Raw genomic sequence first — 21,179 nt, forward strand, 5'->3', positions numbered from 1 at the left:
ATGCCATAAATGTCGGAATTGACCCTTTGGTTGTCTTTAGCGTCCTCTCTTAGGAATCACAACCCTGGTTGTAATTATCTGATTGTGGACGCACACACTTGTTTCCTATATCATTACTCCTTCCTTTATACTACTTTAGATTAAAAAAAGAAGAAAATTTGATCCATAGGGAAGCTATACCCATGAAATCTCAACAACCTGTCTGCCTAACTGAGACCTGTGCAATTCTAACACAGTTGACATCTTAAGGTAGATAGGAGAATCCCACTTGTGCTGAGAGAGGGGGAACTAGGGCCCATGGATGAAGCCCTGGTTGGTGTCCAATATCAAGTAGTCAGCCCTAGAAACATACAGGTTTAGCAGGTTCTATTTCTTTTTTTATTTCTCTCCATCTTTATTAAATTGGGTATTTCTTATTTACATTTCAAATGTTATTCCCTTTCCCGGTTTCCAGGTCAATATCCCCCTAACCCCTCCCCCCCTTCTATACGGGTATTCCCCTCCCCATCCTCCCCCCACTACCGCCCTCCCCCCAACAATCACGTTCACTGGGGGTTCAGTCTTGGCAGGACCAAGGGCTTCCCCTTCCACTGGTGCTCTTACTAGGCTATTCAATGCTACCTATGCAGTTGGAGCCCAGAGTCAGTCCATGTATAGTCTTTGGGTAGTGGCTTAGTCCCTGGAAGCCCTGGTTGGTTGGCATTGTTGTTCATATGGGGTCTCAAGCCCCTTCAAGCTCTTTCAGTCCTTTCTCTGATTCCTTCAATGGGGGGGGGGGTCCCGTTCTCAGTTCAGTGGTTTAATGATGGCATTCGCCTATGTATTTGCTGTATTCTGGCTGTGTCTCTCAGGAGAGATCTACATCCGGTTCCTGTCGGCCTGCACTTCTTTGCTTCATCCATCTTACCTAATTTGGTGGTGTATATGTATGGGCCACATGTGGGGCAGGCTCTGAATGGGCGTTCCTTCAGCCTCTGTTCTAAACTTTGCCTCCCTATTTCCTCCCAAGGGCATTCTTGTTCCCCTTATAAAGAAGGAGTGAAGCATTTGCATTTTGGTCATCCTTCTTGAGTTTCATGTGTTCTGTGCATCTAGGGTAATTTAAGCATTTGGGCTAATATCCACTTATCAATGACTGCATACCATGTGTGTTTTTCTGCAGTTGGGTTACCTCACTCAGGATGATATTTTCAGCAGATTGTGTTTCTATGTTTGTTTATTTATATGTATATACAACAACAGTGGTTGAAGAAGAGGAAGGTGTGAAAAGAGGAAGGTGTGAATTTGGGAGGAAGTCAGGAAACGGACAGATGTTGGAGGGGCATAAAGAAGAGGTGTTGCAGGATATTTGATCACACTGTGATCACTGATACTGTGTTTGAAAAACTTGTTTATAGTTGTGGTGTTGGCTTAGCCATGAGCACAAACCTTTGATCCCAAACAGTGAAGGTATAGGTTAGTTTATAGACGTAAGCTCCCATGTTTGACAGTGGTGTCTAATTGAGTGGAAGACAAAGTGGTAAATCAGGGAGAGACTTTACAGAATGGGATATGCCCAACTCTCACAAGAACACAGAGGACAAAGAGGCTACTCAATGGAGAGCAACACAGGGCGGGGGGAGAAAAGGGAGAGGGCAGTTTTACCAGGACAGCTGTACAGAGACAAGTTGCAAAGAAAGAACAAGTTAGACCTAGATGAAGACAGAATGAGCCAGAGAATGAGAAGGAGCCAGAAGATTAGAACAGATTGCCAGAGTTAGTGTGAGGCCAAGCAGAGCAAAAAGTGAGAGGTTGAGAGACAAGCCAGATTGAGTCAGTCAGCTTGGAGAGGGGTTTGAGGCAGAGCAGCTGAATTGAGTCAGCCATCCAGAACTAGAAAGAAGTAGGAAGGGGTGGACTTACTCACCAGCAAGGCTGAGAACATTCTAGTCCTAGGTAAGAGTGTACTGAGGCTAGAATCTTCCAGGACCAGGCCTAGGTTAGCAGACGGAGGGAGTAAGTCACTGGAATAATTATGTTAGGAAAATAAAAATGTTACTTCTACATAGAGGGAGAGGGAAAATGCTGTAATTATATTTTTAACATTTTTTTAAAACAGCAACACAAAAGAAAAGGCTTTTAATGTTTTTAATATAGATTTAAGCATTGACGGGAGGGACTAAGATGGAGACTGGGTGAGGGAAGGGAGGGAAGGAGAGAGAAAACAAGAGAGAACGAGAACCGAGAGATGTAAGAAAAAGACTATTGGGACTGGTGGCTCAGAATGTAAAGGTACTTGAAAAAGATTATAACGAAAAGTTTCATAATATAATGGGTATTTTATAATAATGATCCCCTTTCATTACTCATTTATATGCCTTTTGTCCTTCTAACTCAAAAGGAGATGTATTAAAATACTGTATCAGGCTTCAGAGGACACCAGGAGGCCCACCCTCTGCCCCCATCTCTGTCAACTCCTTCCTCACTACTCTATAATTTGGAGTAGGGGCTTCTCTGGCTAGCAGGAGTCCCCTTTCCCTGTGCTGGGAGCCACTGCAATCCTGCCTGTTGCCCTGATCTGTGTTATTGCCAGAGTCTTCAGAAGATTTGGACACTGGAATTCATAGCCCTGGGGTGTTCTCTGCGTTTCATATCCGCCTCACTGCCCAGTCCCTCGCCCAGCTCATCTGCAGGAGGGACAGGCTGTGGTGCCATGGGTGACCTTACCAACATTTTCACATCTGAGACAGGGAGATCCGTTCATTCAGGCAGTTAAGAGACATTAAAGCAGGCTGACCGTGAAATAGAAATCACTTTTTGGTATAAGCTAGAAGCGCAGATAGAAGATTGAATAGTAAAGCCTTAGTTTTGGAGCGATAATCTGTCAAGGATTAAGTCTTTGAATTGTCAGTCCCCTGAAAGAAGGACTGTAAATATTCTGACATGTGATATTCTTGTCATTTAGTGAATCTGGTCATTTGCACAATTACCAACAAAATTTCTTTGATTTGCTCTCCCCAGTGATCATTTTTCTGAAAACTGGGCAGGACTCCTTAGATCATTAGGAAACAGGAGCGTTTTTACCTCTGAAGTTGGGCATCCCCAACTCCTTATGTAAATTACATCCTCAGAAGCCCATGCATTCACAGGCCATTCTTGTTGGAAATGCCACAGGTCCTGGCATCTCGCTCTCACTGACTGCCATCCTCAACAGCTCTGGAGCTGTTTGTAAGATGTATGGATACAATGTAGTCGCAATTGCAAGTGCTTTTGTAACATTGAATAGCAAGTGTCCATAAAAACTACAAAGAAGGAGAAACAACGTCAGAGAGATCTGGATACATAAATTTAATAAAAAGGCAAACTCTCTCATTTCCATGACCTACTGCTCAATCACATAAGAATGCAAGCTTCCTCTGTCCACCCCCCCCATCTCTTCATGTGATATGACATATCTGCCTGGGAGCCATATTCTGATGAGGGAGTATATGTAGCCATTGGCACTAGGACCTGGTTAGTCATGAAAGTTCATTACACGCATGGCACATAGTAACTGCTAACAAAAGTGAGCATTGAGAGCTATTATTTAGTGTGTGTCACATGTCATGTGTCTGTCCATCGACTTCTGACTCTTTTCTCATTTTCTCACCATTCCAGTTGGTAGAAGTACTTCCTACTGCCTTTATTTCCATATCAGTCGGAGACTGTGTGAAAATTATGGGAACTGTGTCCCATCCGTGTGTGTGAGGACAGCTGCTAAAGAGGAGTCCTGGGCAGATTTAAGATAACAAAATTCTCACTCAGAACCCAAAGATCCAGTCAGTCATTAGACAGTTAAAGGATATAATAGTGTTAAGTCAATATTTTAAGGGAACAAAACACTTAGTAGGTAGAGACCAGAATGAAATTTAGAAAGAATACGAAAAGTTGGTTTGGATAAAGGAGAAGGCATACGATTATGGCTTAAAGGAGGAGGAAAAGTATCACCATGTTCATTAGCTAGAATGAAGTGTGTATAGTCACCCCAAAGAGGCAATCCCAGGCTGTCTCTCAATCTTGCCTCCCCGCTTTCTGATTGCATGCCTTTCTCCAGTGGTTTTGTCCCTTCTCTGTGCACTGAAGTGTGCTCTAATTCTGAAAAATTTCTGAGGGCCATGCTGGGCCTATGCCCTTGTTTTGTCCTTGCCAACTGCGTCCTGATGCCAAAGCTTCTGCTGCCAATATAGGGTCCCAGTAGAGGGTTAAGAGTGGGGTCTAGGGGTTGAGGATTTAGCTCAGTGGTAGAGCGCTTGCCTAGCAAGCACAAGGCCCTGGGTTTGGTCCCCAGCTCCGAAAAAAAAAAAATGAAAAAGGAAAGAGTGGGGTCTAAGTGTCGATGTGCTTCATTCAAAGTGTGGGATCCAGACAGTGGTTCAGTCTGGCGCCCTTCTCTTTTCTCCTCGGGCTACACAATGAGGAAGAGGTGCCTAGCCTCAATCCAGCTTCCTTTTCTTTGGGAGCTCTTGCTTTGTTTAAAAAAAGAAAAAGAATCCAGCCTCTGCTCTTTTAGCTGTGCATAAGTAAAACACTGAGGTAATTTTCAAGGAGGATTCATCCCTTAAAATTTTATAAATATTATTAGTTGCATATCTCTTATTATCAAAACAGTAGTGTCTATAACAATGAATTTATCAAAACAGTAGTGTCTATAACAATGAATTTAATGTTTCCCTTCTTTATTCTTGTTTTTGCTAATATAATCTCAGAATTTATCCCTTGATTACTGTTAAATATTTTATATTGTCCCTTAATGACAATAGCTTTAATTAGACAATGAAATTTAGGGAAATTAAGTATATTTCCAAGTTTATGCAGCCTATTTTATCCTAAAATTAAATTCTTTGAGTTCTCATATTTTGTATCTCTGTGGTTGAAATTGACCTGAGTTACTTTTTTTTAAAAAATTTCTGGGGGCTGGAGAGATGGCTCAGTGGTTAAGAGCACCGACTGCTCTTCCTGAGGTCCTGAGTTCAAATCCAAGCAACCACACGGTGACTCACAATCATCTGTAATGAGATCTGATGCCCTCTTCTGGTGTGTCTGAAGACAGCTACAGTGTACTCATATACAATAAATAAAATCTTTAAAAATTTTTCGATAATGTATTTTATTTAGCTGTAGATACATTTGTTAAGATACAATAGCTATTGTAAAGGAGATTGTTTTTTTTTTTTTTTTGTGGGTGTGTATATTTTACACACAGAACAGCACACCACTTAACGAAGGTTATGGAGTAGCATAGTTGCAGAACTTCTGAATATGAGAATATGTTTTGAGTTCCCTTACCAATGACAGGGGCAGTTTCTGGCTAAGACTTTCTTTGGTCAAGGGTTCCCATTTTGTGCTGGTATAAATGAGAAGTTAAAGACTGTAGAAATTTGTCCCCGCCAATGGTGACACTTTTATTTGATTTGTGGGTTGACATGTTTTGTTTTCTTGCCTGAATACAGAAGGATTCTATTTCATTTTTACTCTAGGATTCAAAATTTCCGTCTGAATGTGGCTTTGAATTGGTATTGTTTAGAACATGATTTGATTCTTGGATTTTTTTTAAAGCACTTTTCTTTTCAAATGTGTCTTTGATGATTACTTCTATCAACTCTTCACTAGCAGTTCCTTAGAAACGGTTATAATTAGGTTACTTTTCCAAACCCAGCCCTGCAGTCTGTTTTATCAAGCTTTATAGTCTTGTTCTCTTGGGATTGCTTACCATCTGTTTCCGAGACTGGATTTTCTCTGTGCATTGTCTTTTTTTAATTAATTAATTGAACTTTTTTTCATACAGTATATTTTGATTCTATTCTTCCCCCCAGCTCCTCCCCAGCACTTACACAACTTCATGTCCTTCCTCTCTCTCCCCATGCATGTAATAATTCAGTTTTCAGAATCTATACAACTGTTCTTTAGAAAGCATCTAAAAATCTACTTTCACTCCAGCAGTTTTTAAGAATTGGTTTATGCCTTTGTCTTATGATTTTTGTAGTCCTGGCCTTTTTCTTTTCTTTTCTTTTTTTTTTTTTGAATCACATTGAGGATGCCAAATATTTTCCCAAAAAGTGACTTCAGATTCCTGTAGGAAATCTCCTTGGAGTATTTATTCTGTGATTGTTAGTGTGCTTTTTGCTTGCTATACTCAGACCAGTTGATAGATCCATGCCAGTGTTCAGCTATTTCTGTTGCTGGATTGCAAATGATCCCTTCAGATCTGCTCACAGGGAAGATGCCTTTGGTCCTGCTCTCTGTCCTTTTATTTCTCAGTAAACGTTGTCTCTGAGGTCTCTGACCTAATAGCAAATCGACATTTGTAGGCTATGACCTGTTTTCAGCAGGCGAGAAGATTTTCAAATAAGCTATCTCCAGTGCCTTGTTGTTCTCTGTTGCTTTGTGTATGAGCTGTGGAAGAGCTCCACACCCACCCCACCCCAAGGTGCAACATTTTCAAAGATCATCTTGTCTTGAAACCTTTTCTGCATCTGAATCACCAAGCAAAGTATTTCTCCTTCTTTATAGTTGTGACAGCGATCACTAACTGAACTTGGGGGATTTTCCTGATGTCTCAAAAAGCAAGGGTTAGGATTCTGGGAAAGGCTGCTAAGAGTGTAGAGCGGGAGATACATAGGAGGTGGTGGGGAGGGAGGGAGAGAGGGAGGGAAGGGAGGGAAGGGAAGGGAAGGGAAGGGAAGGAGGGAGGGAGGGAAGGGAGGGAAGGGAAGGGAAGGAGGGATGGAGGAGGATGACTTTCCTGCTTCTTTTAAGGCCCATAATTTGTTTAATGTTACCTCTGTTCATTTAAAAGATGTGTGCATGTGTATGTGCCTCTGTGTATATGTGTAGTGTGCAAGTGTGTGTGTGTGTGCGTGTTTTAAATCTAATTTTATTCTCTCACTATCATAAGAATCCTTCCCTGCTCCTAGAAGGAGACTAAACCTCGTGTCTTCCTGGTTGGTTATGTGCACCTTTCCTTCACGTCTACCCTGAGATATTTTAGTGAAAGTCTGGAGGACACTAAACAGGCTTGCAGCAAGTATTTAAAAATGGCAGCCCGTATGGAACTCCATAAATAATTTTCTCCCATGTTTCAAAAGGCTTGCAATTTTTGCTCCCTGCAGATATTTTGTGGAAATAAAAAATCGGCCTTGTAAATATTCATTGGAACTTGTTATTCAAATAGGTAAGCATCAGTGCTCCTGTAATAGAACCCGTGTCTTATGAAAACTGGGTCATGTTGGTGATGGGGTAAAATGCAGATGTGTAAGTGACAGTAAGAATTCCAGTGACTCCCATAAAAGTTTTATTATACATAAAAGCTGTCTGATCATTGCCTACTAACAATAGTCAGAATTGAAACAGCTGTTATAAATCATTTACTAGGACGGTTGCAAATTCTCCAGAGGCCAGAAAAGTAAAGCAAATTCTTGCAGTGTACTGGTTCAGTATAATGGGAAGAGAAAGGGACTAAAACAAACGTTACTCTAAAGTGGACCAAGTCCTTGGATTACCATTATTGGAAAAGGCTACTACCTTACAGAGGTAGGATTGAGGTCAAAGGATATTGACAGATTTGTACAAAATGAAAAGATTCTGTGGTCTGTACCAGAACTAAACAATAAGCTGCAAGGTTCACTAAGATAAAATGGAGGGCTCTGTTCAACACTTATTTGGAATTCAGTGTGGTGCCGCCCAGCATGACATGAGCATGAACCCTGTGTCCCACGTCCAGGGAGGCAGCCCTGGTTTTAGGTTCTGACAGAGAATTTGTATACCAGATGCAAAGAAACGCACAGACACTCAGGCATAACCACCAGGAAAGCTGACCAGGGATGTGGGTGACATCCGTTTTTGCTGTGCACGTTGTATGAGCGAGCCAGCAGCACTCACAGGAGGGACTTCCCGTGAGGGTTGGTCACTGCTTTCCAGTTTCATTGGGAGCTTTTTGGAATTACTCCCGTCTGTTTATTAGTTAATTTTCTAATTAATTCTGTCTTGTTTTCCTTTTTGTCCTGCTTGGTCTCAAATTCCAGTGAGTTGTTAATTTCTTTACATATCTCAAATATACCACAAAATATATTAACTGAATGTCTTCATTTCTTTAACTTCTACAGGTGGAGATTTTCCTTTTACCTCTATGTATTTAGCTACGGAGTCCGGTTCTTGAAACAGGTAGGGACAGTCAAATTCCTTCATATAATTTTTTATATGGCCATTGGCCTATGTCCAGTTTTTAATATGTGAGAACTTTTAAGTACTGTAGCAGGTTTCCAAAGAATTGATTGTACATTTAAACTGGATTTATGAAAACATTTACAAAAAGTTCATTTAGTCGTTTGTCTAAAATGCCTTGGGAAGCAGTTTGTCTCTGCAGTGCAGTCGTGAAGTCTTCAGTGTTCTCTGTGTGGTTATTACCTTTTTGGCATTAGCACTTACAATGTTCAGCTGATTCCGTGAGTGTGATTAGAGTTTCAGCACTGCGTGTCACATGACCGGAAACCCCTGGTCACTGCAGTGGTTGTCATCGCCAGTAGTTTGCTGTTTCAGTGTCTTGCACATTAATTAACAGGGTTAACAGGACATACTGCTGGTGGTTAGTTTGGCTTTTTTTTGGGGGGGGGGTACCTATGTTGTCTGCACTCCGGGCTTGCTAACTGTCATGTGAACTAGGATAATTAATCCACACAGAGTATTTCTTTATGTGGTGTAGTTATCTTTTGCCTGGTGGGTGCCATGCTTTACTGGTACTAGTGACCAATCGGGGTGCTTAAATTCAAGACTCATGAAGATTTATCCTCTCATATTTTTGGATGTGTTAACAGTAGTAGCTTAACATAAAATGGAAGGTTCATGTTAAAAGTACCTCGTACTGCTAACCTCCAAAGTAATATCAGTGTTTGTTTATTACGAAAAATAGTCTCTTAAAAAGGATGTAGGCCACATAACATGCTAGTGAATCATAAGTATTGATGTGAGGTTTTCAAATATGTTTTGTTTTAAAAGTCTGAATTCTCAGATATCTTATACCTGTGGAATGGCTCTGTAGAAAGTGTCCTCTTCCCACTGCTAAACCTTAGAAACACTTTTCACTGTCATTTCCTCAGGTCACTACTTGCTTGCTTGTTTTCTTTCAATAAGAATACAGGATCCAGGGCCATTTGAGATCATTTAAGTGGATGAACTTCATATTCGTGGTGGAGAAATTTGCAACTGGTGTGAGCTGACATGGCGGGCACTGCCTAGTTTGAACCCTTGTATATGTGTTTTCAGACTTAGGGAAGATGAATAAGCATGAAGCACTGTATGCTTACACGGAGAAGACAGCTAGCCAGCCATAGGCAGGAACATTGCCCTTCATGGACTTTAGGACCAAGGTTTGGGGGTTCATGCTTGTTTCTGTTGGTCAGAGTGTTGGATGGTATAAAGGGAAGGAGAAGCAGGGCCACTCTCTTGTGCTGTCCCCTCATCTCCTTAGATGGTTCCTTTTGCCTCTTACATGGTAAATGTGACCATATGACATCACCCCAGGAAGCACTTCAGCATAGATCTAGTTCATGCTAGTTCATTCCGCCCCTACACAAACTGAATGGCAGGAGAGTAGCTTTTGTCCAGACTGCAGTGTAGGAAGAATGGAAGGCCAGCGGACCATGCGAAGCAGTAAAGAGACTTGTCAATAGAATGTTTGCTTGGGAATTTATTTTTTCTTAAACTTTACCATTTTTACACTAGTTTCTTTTCAGAATATAACAGATGCTTTAAAAACAGTAAAAGAGCAAAACATGTTCTGGTTGAATTGGCTTGTATGGAAGTTCTTTCTCCAGTGCTGTCTGAACAGCATCCATTCAGAAGAACTGCGTGGTTTAACCTCCACCATGTGAGACAGAATTGTGTATGTTAAATCAAGTTACCAAAATACCTGTACACAACTTTGCAAACATCTTGTCAACCCTCTGTTTCTTGGTCAAGAAAGTACAAATATATAGAGGATAGGTATTATCCTGAAGGTTACACTGAAGTTTCTAAATGTGAAACACAAGTTAGGTACACACTACTGAATCGTACGTACTCCTGGCTTGCTCACTTGGCCAGGCTGCACGTGACTTCTTCCTCTGGTCAGGTTAATTAGATTGACTAAATCAAATCCTTATTTTAGCTTAAGTAACTTTTAAAAAATTAAGTATTTCAAATAGTTTTATGAGCTTAGAAAAGACAACATTATTTACCTGTCTTAAACTGAGAGAGAAAACGCTGTGCATACATCCTGAAAATTAGAATGAAAATTTCATAACATTGTAAATTTTTAGTAGAATCGGTACATTTTACCAACATAGCCCCAAGTTCACTTTTGTGTTTAGATTTTTACAAATAACATGGTACACAATTTCTCATAATCACTGAGGAATAAATAAGCTGACTTTTATTGGAGAATCAAATGCGTTGATTATTCCCCAACTCATAGAAAAATTCCTGGCATTCTAAGCTGTCCAGTACCCTGCATCCTTCCTTAGCTCAGACAAATCACCCAGAGCTCATCTTATAGGGGCACCAAGTGCTCTCTCTGCCCTAAAAGATTAGGCATGTCAAGACTGTGGCATTTACCTTACAGACATCTAAGGAAACTATTATGTTGGGTTATTGCTAGGCTGAGAAATACTTAAAATACTTTGAAGCAAGCCTAATTTGGTGTTTCCAGATCTATTGGTACTATTTCACTGGTAGCTCTGCCCACAAGAGTGAATGGGAGAGGCAAATGCTTTTGTAAAAGGATACCTGAGGTGCTCTGAAGGCCTGAGTCCTAATTACACAAATGCACACACATTTCAGTGCCCTGAAATAAACCAAACCGTTGCCCAGTACGCGCATACATTTGTAATCCCATCATTGAAGAGGTGGACGCAGGAGGATGGAGAGCTAATGGCCAATGTGGGCTATTGTTTTTGTTTGGTTGATTGGTTTAGGCTTGATCACTTTTAGATGGAATCGTCTATTTGTCATGATTTTAAAAAATATTTTTAAATTCCTTGTTCTATTTTTTTAAAGGTAACATAAAGAAGGTAACACACACACACACACACACACACACACACACACACACACACACACACACACGCTTCTAAGCTGCAGGTTGAAATTTTTCTTATAATCTGCACGTTAACATAATTGCTTCCTGCTTTTTACCACTTGGTACATTTCTGTATCATCATCCATTTTGTAAACATATATATGAATATACCTAAATGAAAAACTGTTAAGCATATATACCTATATCTAGCTTCTGTCATATTAGGGGCTTGATAAAGAGAGAAACCACAAGGAGCTTGGTAAGAGTTACTGCAATGCTTAGGAAAAATGGTTCCTGGGCACCCACTGAGGCTGTATACATCAGAGCAACTGAATGGTGCTGATCACCTCCATGCAGTAATCCTTGCGCCTGGAAGTGAGTCAGCTCACAGATCCATCTTGAGATGGTCTGCCTATGAACTAAGCAGTGCACTTAGAGAGTAATTAGCTTGTACACTGGTGTAAGTACCTTTCCCATTGCGAATGAGTAGTAAACAACTCTAGGACAGGCTTAGTGCTACCCTGAAGGTAGTGATGGCAAGAAAACACCAGTACTCAGGGTCATGGAATTTCAGAAAGGAGCGGAAAAGCATAACAGGGCCCAGTAAACTTTCTGAGCAGGAGATGCCAGCAAGCTGGTGTCCCTGAGCAGAAAGCTGGCCCTTTTAATGCCTTGGGTTAAAGTATGTTACTGGCCAGATAATAAAAACTGGGAATAGAACAGGATAGATCAACTTTCATCTTCCCTCTGCAGCTTTCCAGCCCCTAGTACTCCAGAGAAATCACACTCAGCAAGACACTGGTGCCATGGAGACAGGAGAAGGGAGGTTTGCAGACTCTAGTACTGAACTGTGAACAATATCTGGGTAACTGAGCTAACCACACCATGTTACCACTTGCTGTGGTGTGCCCTGGTAATGTAATATACTTTACTATTATTTTTAAGACACACTGGTTGTAGGGACTGGGAAGATATCTCAGTCTATAAAATGCTTGTCATGTGAGCTTTGGGACCTGAGTTTGGATCCTCAGCACCCATGTGAAAATCCTGACACTCACAATGGTGCACTCTTGCAATCCCATCACTAGGGTGACAGGGACAGTAGGATCCCTAGAACTCAGTAGTGGGCCAGCCTTGCTGAGTCAGCAGGTTCCAGGCTCAGTGAGAAACCTTTTCTTAAAATACAAAGTGGAGGATAGAAGACGACAGCTGACTTCCACATGCATATAGACACATATGTCAGAGTACCTGCACACAGTCATGAGCATGCACACAAGCATACAGCATGCACCAAAAATGTGTGTGGATGCTCTCAACTATATCAGCTTTATGACCGACCAACCACTGGAACTTGCCCTTGAATTTCTGACTTGGACTATGGCCCTTCCTTTCATGGTACATATGGCCATAACATATTCTGCTGGCCTAGTATTTCCAGTTGTTCTCTTTTGCTTAATGGTCAACTTGGAATGCTTCTGAAATAGAAACAAAATTGTCATATTTGCTTACTTGAAAGTGAAAATAGGATTTGGCCAGTTGTTAAAATGGTCATGGGGTAAATGATCCATTTACAAGTTTGTTTTGTGTGTGTGTTATTTTCTAAAGTTTAAAACAAGTCATTTATTTAAAGAAATCTGAATCTTCTTTTTAACCATGAAAATGGCCCATCATGTGTGTGTATCAAAAGTTCAGGCCACAAGTTGGGGAGATGTCCTAGTGGTTAAAGTACTTGCTGTACATGTGTGAGGGCAAACATAAAGCCAGACTCAGTATAGGGTGTTCATAGTACCAATGATTCCACAGCGAGATGGGAGGCAAGAGTCCCCAGAGGTCACAGGCCAGCTACCTGATGCATGGAGCATGAAGCAAAAATGACACCATGTCAAACAGGGAAGGAAACCAGGGCCTGAGGTTGTCCTCTGCCTACTTAACACATGTCATGGCAAGTGCCTGTGCTCACAGACACACACACACACACACACACACACACACACACACACACACTCACATCACACACACACACATACCACACACACAAAGACATACACACATCATACACACAAAGACACACACATACACATACACAGACCACACACACACACACACCACATCACACATACATACACACTCACACATACACACTCACACCACACACACATACACACAACACACACACACTACACACACACACACACACATCACACATACATACACACTCACACATACACACTCACACCACACACACATACACACAACACACACACACTACACACACACACCACATCACACATACATACACACTCACACTCACACCACACACACACATACACACAACACACACACACTACACACACACACACACCACATCACACATACATACACACTCACACATACACACTCACACCACACACACATACACACAACACACACACACACTACACACACACACCACATCACACATACATACACACTCACACTCACACCACACACACACATACACACAACACACACACTACACACACACACCACATCACACATACATACACACTCACACATACACACTCACATCACACACACACACCACACACACACACTACACACACACACACCACATCACACATACATACACACTCACACCACACACACACACATACACAGACCACACACATAAACATACACACTCACATCACACACACACACACACACAAAGACACACACATACACATACACAGACCACACACACGCACACCACACACATACACAGACCACACACACATACACACACACACACTCACAAACTTCTAAAAATGTGTACATGGCTTATATTATTATATTAAGGAGGGGCCTTAAAGATCAAGTGACCCAAATTTCTCATTTTGACTAAGAAAACCAACTTCAGAAGGGTAAATTGATGTGCCTGAGGCAGAACTGGGAGTGTTTTTTGTTTTTGTTTTTTCATTGTTGTTTTTGTTTTTTATGTTCCTTGACTAAGCCAAAGAAAACTTAGAAGGCAGCTTTTCAGAAAGCTACCCATTGAGATCATTCCTGCTTTGTAACGGTGACCTGGTAGATGAAGAGTTCCAAGGCACGTCAGTGTAGAACACTTGGGTAGAGAGAGTTCAAGGTTGGATTGCTGACCTCTATTCAGCCAGGTATGAGGAACTTGGTTTCTGTCCAGTTGTCGTTATGATTTGCTCTGTGAAACATCCTTTTTTTTCCCCTCTCCCTCATTTTTTTTCCTGGAAAATGGGAAAATGATAACCAACTTGTATATGTATGAGGCTTTGGAAGCCCTTGCAGGCCTGCTCAACCTTTGGATGTCACATTGCAACATGGTCATGTAAATGACCATGCTCCAGAACCATGGAATCAAGTGACAAGAAAAAAATAATATACTACACACACACACCTCAGAGTGTTTTAAGTCTTAGGCCTCATAGCTATCCTTGATGGGCTATGGGTTAGACACACATACATACACTAATCATTACTGACTGACAGTTGGGCTCTGCGGGGAACTGTGATTTCTGAATCTACTGTAACCTCTGAACATGGGAATTGATGTGATGGATTGCTAGGGCCTCCTAGTTAGTGACACCCTTCTTGCGTCATGCCTGGACCCTTACTAATAGGCTGACATACTTTCTAGAACAAAATTTCAGATCAAACTTGAGTGCTGCTTCTATTGCAGTTTCCTCTTCCCTTCTACCCAGCGCTCTCTCGCAGGCTCCTTTATCCGGTGTGTGCCTTCCATTTATCACACCCTGGTTTCCATTGCTAGTGCCTGTGAGGAGCGAGACTCTAAGGATGCTGTGAAGGTGCTGAAGAGGGTCCTGTGTTGTGCTGTCCCACAGTGCCATTGCTGTCTCCGTGACTACCTCCCTCTAGTCAGTTTTTGACTATAGGCCAGTCACCCAGTATGTAGTATTTAATTGTTCCAGCACTGAACTCAGTCATGTGGTCTAAAAGAGCACCTTCAGCTTGTAGCTGATAATTTCAGTAGAGAATCTGAAATTGTGACAATTATGGTAAATTGGTTCAGTCTGGTGATAAAGAATAATTATACATATGCTTATACATTTTGACCTAGCAGTTCAACTCCTATAAATCCACACTGAAGAACAAATTATAAAGATCTTCGAGTATGACTATGTAAAGTTATCACAATGCAAATATTATCAATATCTCTATGTATGTAATAAAAACCACAGAACACTTAAAATGGTCTTAATATTTAATATAAACAGAATTATCAGTACATTATTATCAAGTGCACAGAGGAGCATGAAGTTCTTTGAAAATAAATCCAGAGTGGTCCTCAGCTATTGTTGAGTGAAACTGTACATGAAGAGACGTCTGTGTGTTTGTCTGGTGGTCACATACATGCATGAAGGAATGACTAAGACTGAAGGAGCCATGAAGACTTCTTTTACAAAAGCAGAAATAGGGTTAATATTTCTAAAAGTATTTAATATTCTTTAAGAGCTCTAAGATGCAGGAATTAGAGTAAAATGACTATTAGAAGGAATATGAAGTTATTAACAATTTTTATATGAGAAAATAGAAATTTCAAGACAGCTTCCATTAAAACAGCAAAGAAATAAAAGGGTTTAACCTACTTCCCAATCACAGAGACTTGAGTTTGGATCCTTAGAACCCACACAGATGTCCAGGAAGGTACACTAGAGTAAATTCCAGACTGAAGACATGAGAGAGAACAACTCTGGAGCCTACTGTCCAACCATTTTAACTGAACCAGTAGGCTCCACATTCAGCAAAAGATGGCATCTCAAGAAATAAGATGTAAATTGATAGAGGAAGACACTAAATGATAACTTCTGGACTCTACACACATGTTCATATGTGAATGTGCATCTTACATACACATTCATGTGCCCACACACATATACACATGCATACTTATACATGGCACATACATGTGCACACACATACGAAGCTTAGTTTGAAAAGTCTAGCTGTTCATGTTGCTCTAATTCCGTGGCCCTAATTTTGGGCTTTCTCCTTGGGAAACCCCTTTCCATGATTGCGTTGCCAGGAATGCCTTGGAACAATCCTGCCATATACTCACTGGGAAGATTTTGTCCTCTTCTGTGTGATCCTGGTGAAACTCAAGTTCTCTGTATTTTTTGCTATTTTTTCTTTGAGGGATGGTTTGTTTCTTTTCTTTATTTCTTAAGCTTGCTTACCCAAGCCATCCTTGAACTGGCGATCTTCCTGGGTTAGCTTTCTGAATGTGGAGGCTATGAGCCCAGGCTACATTTCAGATGTATTTATTTGGTCTGTATTAGAAAATGACTCAAATTCTTCATTCCTTTTGGCACTTTAAGACTTTTTCACTTTTTACGTGTGGGGTAACAACTGGAAGACACTCCTGTCTTCGTGAATAGCCAAGGTAAAATGCGTGTGGCAGACAGTGATAACCACACTCACAGTAGTGGATTCTGGGTGTAGAAATCCTGTTGCTCACTGAAGGCCAGGCCCTGTGTTGTCTGATGCATTTCTTCAACCTTACCGGTAAAGAAGCTGGACTCTCAGAGGCTCCGTCATTGTGCAAGAGCACAGAGGGAGTCAGGAGAGAGGTGGCAGGCAAATTAAATGTGTTCAGGTGGTTTAGGGACTGGGCCAGTGCCGAGATGATGGTTCACAGTGTCTCAGAGACATGTCTTCTAAAGGACAAGGAGAAGTACCTCCTCCCACCCACACAGTTGTCCTGCATCCCATTCAGGGCACATCTGGAGAGAATGACATTTCACGGCAGCTTTCTCCAGACAGCCAAGCAGCAAGACTGCTGGACTCCACGAAGCTGGACTGGATACAGGGGGCGGGGGAGGGGAGTCAAGGTCATGGGCTGCTTGATCCCCAAATACAAATGGCTACTCTGATCTTACAGCATGGTACATGCCTTTCTGTAATTGTCCTAAGCACTCCTGGATCTCCTAAGTCTCTCCCAGCCCACTCAATGCCTTATCAACTTGTAGAAACTCCAGGACTGAAGGGGGGTGGGAGAAACTTATTATAGAGGTTACTAAAATAACACTCGTTGAAATATATTCATTATGAGTCCCCTAAAGGCATGGACTTCTCATGAGTCTGGAGCAGAGCTTGACTGTGAGAAATATTACTCCTCATTTGTATGCTGTGACGAAGTTGGCTTTGCAGACTCGCGATGGCTACAGGCAGTGCCTGACAACTGGATCACATTAGTATTCCTGTCCCGTTTCCATGGGGAGTACACAAGTAGTAGTGCACAGGAGGGTTCGGGTAATTAGAGATAAAGTATTGATCTGCGAATCAGAGCCTGCACCTGCACAGTTGCTCTGCATTAGGAACCATCAGCAGGGACCTCTGCCGCACGGGAAAATCACACGCTGCATTCAACACAAGCCATTTTTAAAAAAAAAAAATCAACTGTGTTTTACTAAAATTCGAAAACTGATGGCTTTCACATACAATGATCCTCATGAAACATTTTCAACAACGATAATGAAACCGCCAGATTTTTTTTTTCCTCCTTAAAATCAGCTTTCTGGGAAAAATAAAGAGATGGACCACTTCTGTTTGTGACAACTGCATGGGTTCTTGTGGTCTTGTCTGGGTGTGGGGGAGTGAAGGGGTGCTTAGGACAAGGCATTAATGTAGATCAGAGCATCTGACATTTCTGTGCAACCAGAAATGCTCTCATGAGAGACCTGTTTGTTGCCCTAGATCATGTATCTAGTCCTGGGTTTACTGCTGTCCACTGTAAAAGGTGGGACAGATAGCTGCTTATCCTGTTTTTTAAACTTCCCTTCTTCAATAGCAAAAAAGGAATGAATATACATGCTTGGCAGGGGCGGACATTGCTGTTGTGTAGGGGAAAGAGGACAGAAAGACTGTGGGAGCTGAAGGTTATGGAGGACTTGGGTAAAAAACAGTGTCACCTGACATAACAGGATTACTACACTCAGAACTCACAGGAGCAAGACCTACACAGTGGGGAGGTGCATATGGCCCCCACCCCTAACTGAGGAGCTCTTGACAACGGATGGGTGAGTCAGATACTTTTATTTAGAGTTGTGGTCTTGGTAGGCTGACTATGCTCATCCAGACGAACCCTCGCCCATTCAGAAGGCACAGGACAAGGTACAGGAGAGCCATGCTTTGGTCAGAGATGCAGACAAAGGAAGGGAGCCAGATCTGACTGTGGATTAGGCTCACTGCTCACTGGGGAAGCTCATTGCACTGCAGTGCCTTGTGGTAGACACTTCACCCCCTTGGGATAGGGACTAGATTTCACCCCACCACCATCCCAGCAAGCAAGCAATTCCAAACAACAGCTTGGTTTGGAGAGAGAACTCAGTCAGTTAAACTCAAGCGAGAAGACCTGGGTTCACTGCCCAGAATTCTTGTGAAAAAGCCCAGTGTGGTGGTCCATGCTTATAATTCCAGTACTGGGGAGTCAGAGACAGGCAGGTCCCTGAGACTCACTAGCAAAGAGCCCAGCCAACCCAGCAGCTGTAGGTCAAGTGAGAGACTCAGACTCAGAACAAGGTGGACAGCTCTTATGGAATGCAACAGAGGTTGATTTCTTGCCTACACCACACACGCGCACACACACACACACACACACAGCGAAAGAGACACACACAGAAACTGAGAGATTTAAGAGCGAGAACTACAGGTTACTTGCCATAACAATATAGCCCTTTAGATAAAGTGTGGAAATTGAAAATGGAATCCTTGACATTGGCTCGTTATTATTGGTCATTTCTTCTCAAGATTAAAAGTATGAGTTCATTCAGTTAATGCGCTAAAGTGCCTGACGTTGACAAAGTGGCATTTTGGGTAATATTGCATAAATGTTGGGTATTTTTCAAATTACATTGGAAAAGTTACTCTTTTTCATCTGTGTTTCCCTCTTGACGTACATGTGAATTTTCTAAGGCTGGTTGGTTCTTAGTATAACATTGAGATCTGGACAAAGCACATGCTGCCAAGAAACTGAGCCAGCGGGCTCTCCAGTTCAGGGTCAGCCTGGACTACATAACAAAACCCCATGCCGCCAAACAGCCATTGTGACTTTCATCTTCTTATGTTCATCGTGGAAATTCCTGGACATTAGCCCATGTCTCTTTGGGAGCTGATAAATAGGCTTAGAGTGATAGGAAAACCCTGTGCTCGCCTCTGCCGACGGTGCAGCCATTACTCACTGGAATATGAAGGGGGAAACACCATGGAGAGCATCCCAACGTACTCGTTTGACACGGACAAGAGTTTCCAGATGGTAGCGTACAGGTATCTGCAGTAAATGGTTGTGTTACTCTCTTATCTTGAAATACCATGGGACAATATATCACGACAATCTTAATTTTGTTAAGAACCGATATAAAAATTTTCTATTAAGATGTCCTATATTCCTATATGCTGGCTAATAGAACACAGATACCCTCACAAGTATATTTGATAACTGGTATTGGGTACTGAGGACTGCTGTGGTGGTGCGCTCTCTTGGATGAGAGCGGGGAAGGCTACAAAGTGGGGGTTGAGGAAGGGAATAAAGTTGGAGTGATGGAAGAGACCTCAATCATGAAGGATTATGTCTAGAGACAGGGGGCGAGAGGAGGCTTCACGTGATGAGTGGCAAGGCAGGTCTTAGATGACCACCCATGTCCATGGTGGACCAGCCAGGACTTTGACCTTGGTTTAGAAGGAAAATGAAGAAGTAACAGACAGTTGAGCCAGAGCTGGAAAAGGGCCCTGGTTACAGTGTGAGGAAGGAATGGGCAGCAGCAGACGTTGGGTACAGGGGAAGCCATGCTGGCCCTGTATCCACTGCACTATCTGTGGCTTTTGCCTGTCTGCGGCTTTTGGCTCTGCTCCGGGGATAACCACTTCCTCCACATGGGCTTTATCTAGTTAGGCACACGCAGGGATGGTCGGCAGAAGGCCAGTTTTGGACACTTGGGCAGGGAAGAGGCTGAGGACACACGTGGACTGTGTGCAGTTTATTACGCTACTTCTGAAAGGAGAGAAAAGAAAAAGTGGACGTTTAGAAAGACTTGTCAGCCTGGGCATACAGCTCAATGGGAGAACACTTGTACAGGGTTGTGAGTTCATTCTCCAGTACTGCAACGTCTAAGCACTTATTTATATGAGCAAATAAATAATGCATCTAAAGAGCTCACCCTCCTTGCCCCTTCCTTCCTCTCCTCTTTCTGTCCTTCCTGCCTTTCCACTTTCTCTCTTCTTCCTCAAGAGCATGACTGTTTGGTGCTTAAACACAGGTGTGGCTATTTCACTTGAGCTCTTTTCCCACTGGGATAAGAAGCCAGTTTTTTCGTCCAAGGGTCCCCTGCATTCATTTGAAGGTAGTGATCAGTGAGGATTGGTACTGCTTCCTATTTTTCATTGCTGCACATTGAACCCAGGCGTCCTGCGTGTGGGTTACTCTACCTCCAACCCTTTCACTTTCCCACTTTTATGCCTAGAAAATACAAATAATTGTTGAATAGACTCCCAGTCCCGTGGCATCCACAGGAGAGGCAGGCAGCTGATTTGGGGAAAGCGGAAGATGGGTACCTCGTGTCGTAAGCCACCCCTGCTGAGACCTGTACTGCGACAGTTCAGAGGTCTTCTTTCTCCTTGGATAGAGGTTTGAGTTGCTACGCCATTTAGAAAATAAAACCATGTCAGAGAGGTTAAGTAACCTCAAGTGGCAGGGCTGGCACTCGGCCCCAGGCTGTGGGATCCTTCACTCGACTTCACCACTGCCAAACAGCCTCCCTAAGAAGAAGGCTGCAGCGGCTCAGTGTTGTGTCAAATCCTGCGATGCCAGCCTACTCTCTGATATTATACTTCTTTGCCTTCAGTTGTGGTGGGAGGATGGGAGAGAACTTTTTTTAAGGGCCATTTTTAGCTTCAAACACACTCAGTGTCTACTAAAATTGTACGTGCTTAGGGTTTCCAGAAATACTTTTCATGTTTTCAACCAAGAAAAGCTTTTCTTACTGTACTGGAGTCTAGAACATGTGGGGCATATATTACTTTTAATGGAAGAGGTCTGCAAAGCCCCCACCCCCACCCTGACATACACTTAGCAAACCTGTTTGAC

General features: G+C 42.3%; 1 protein-coding gene across 3 annotated transcripts in view; it reads left to right on the forward strand.

The window, feature by feature from the left end:
- The window catches only part of Cers6 (ceramide synthase 6), a 249,025-nt gene that overhangs the window by 122,594 nt on the left and 105,252 nt on the right, over positions 1-21,179 (forward strand). For all 3 annotated transcript variants that reach the window (XM_039106361.2, NM_001399362.1, NM_001399363.1), the window contains exon 4: positions 8,121-8,178. In XM_039106361.2, the coding sequence (XP_038962289.1) occupies positions 8,121-8,178 (58 nt within the window). The remainder of the gene's footprint in view (positions 1-8,120; positions 8,179-21,179) is intronic.

Source organism: Rattus norvegicus, chromosome 3 (genome assembly GCF_036323735.1).
Source record: "Rattus norvegicus strain BN/NHsdMcwi chromosome 3, GRCr8, whole genome shotgun sequence".
NCBI classification, from domain to species: domain Eukaryota; kingdom Metazoa; phylum Chordata; class Mammalia; order Rodentia; family Muridae; genus Rattus; species Rattus norvegicus.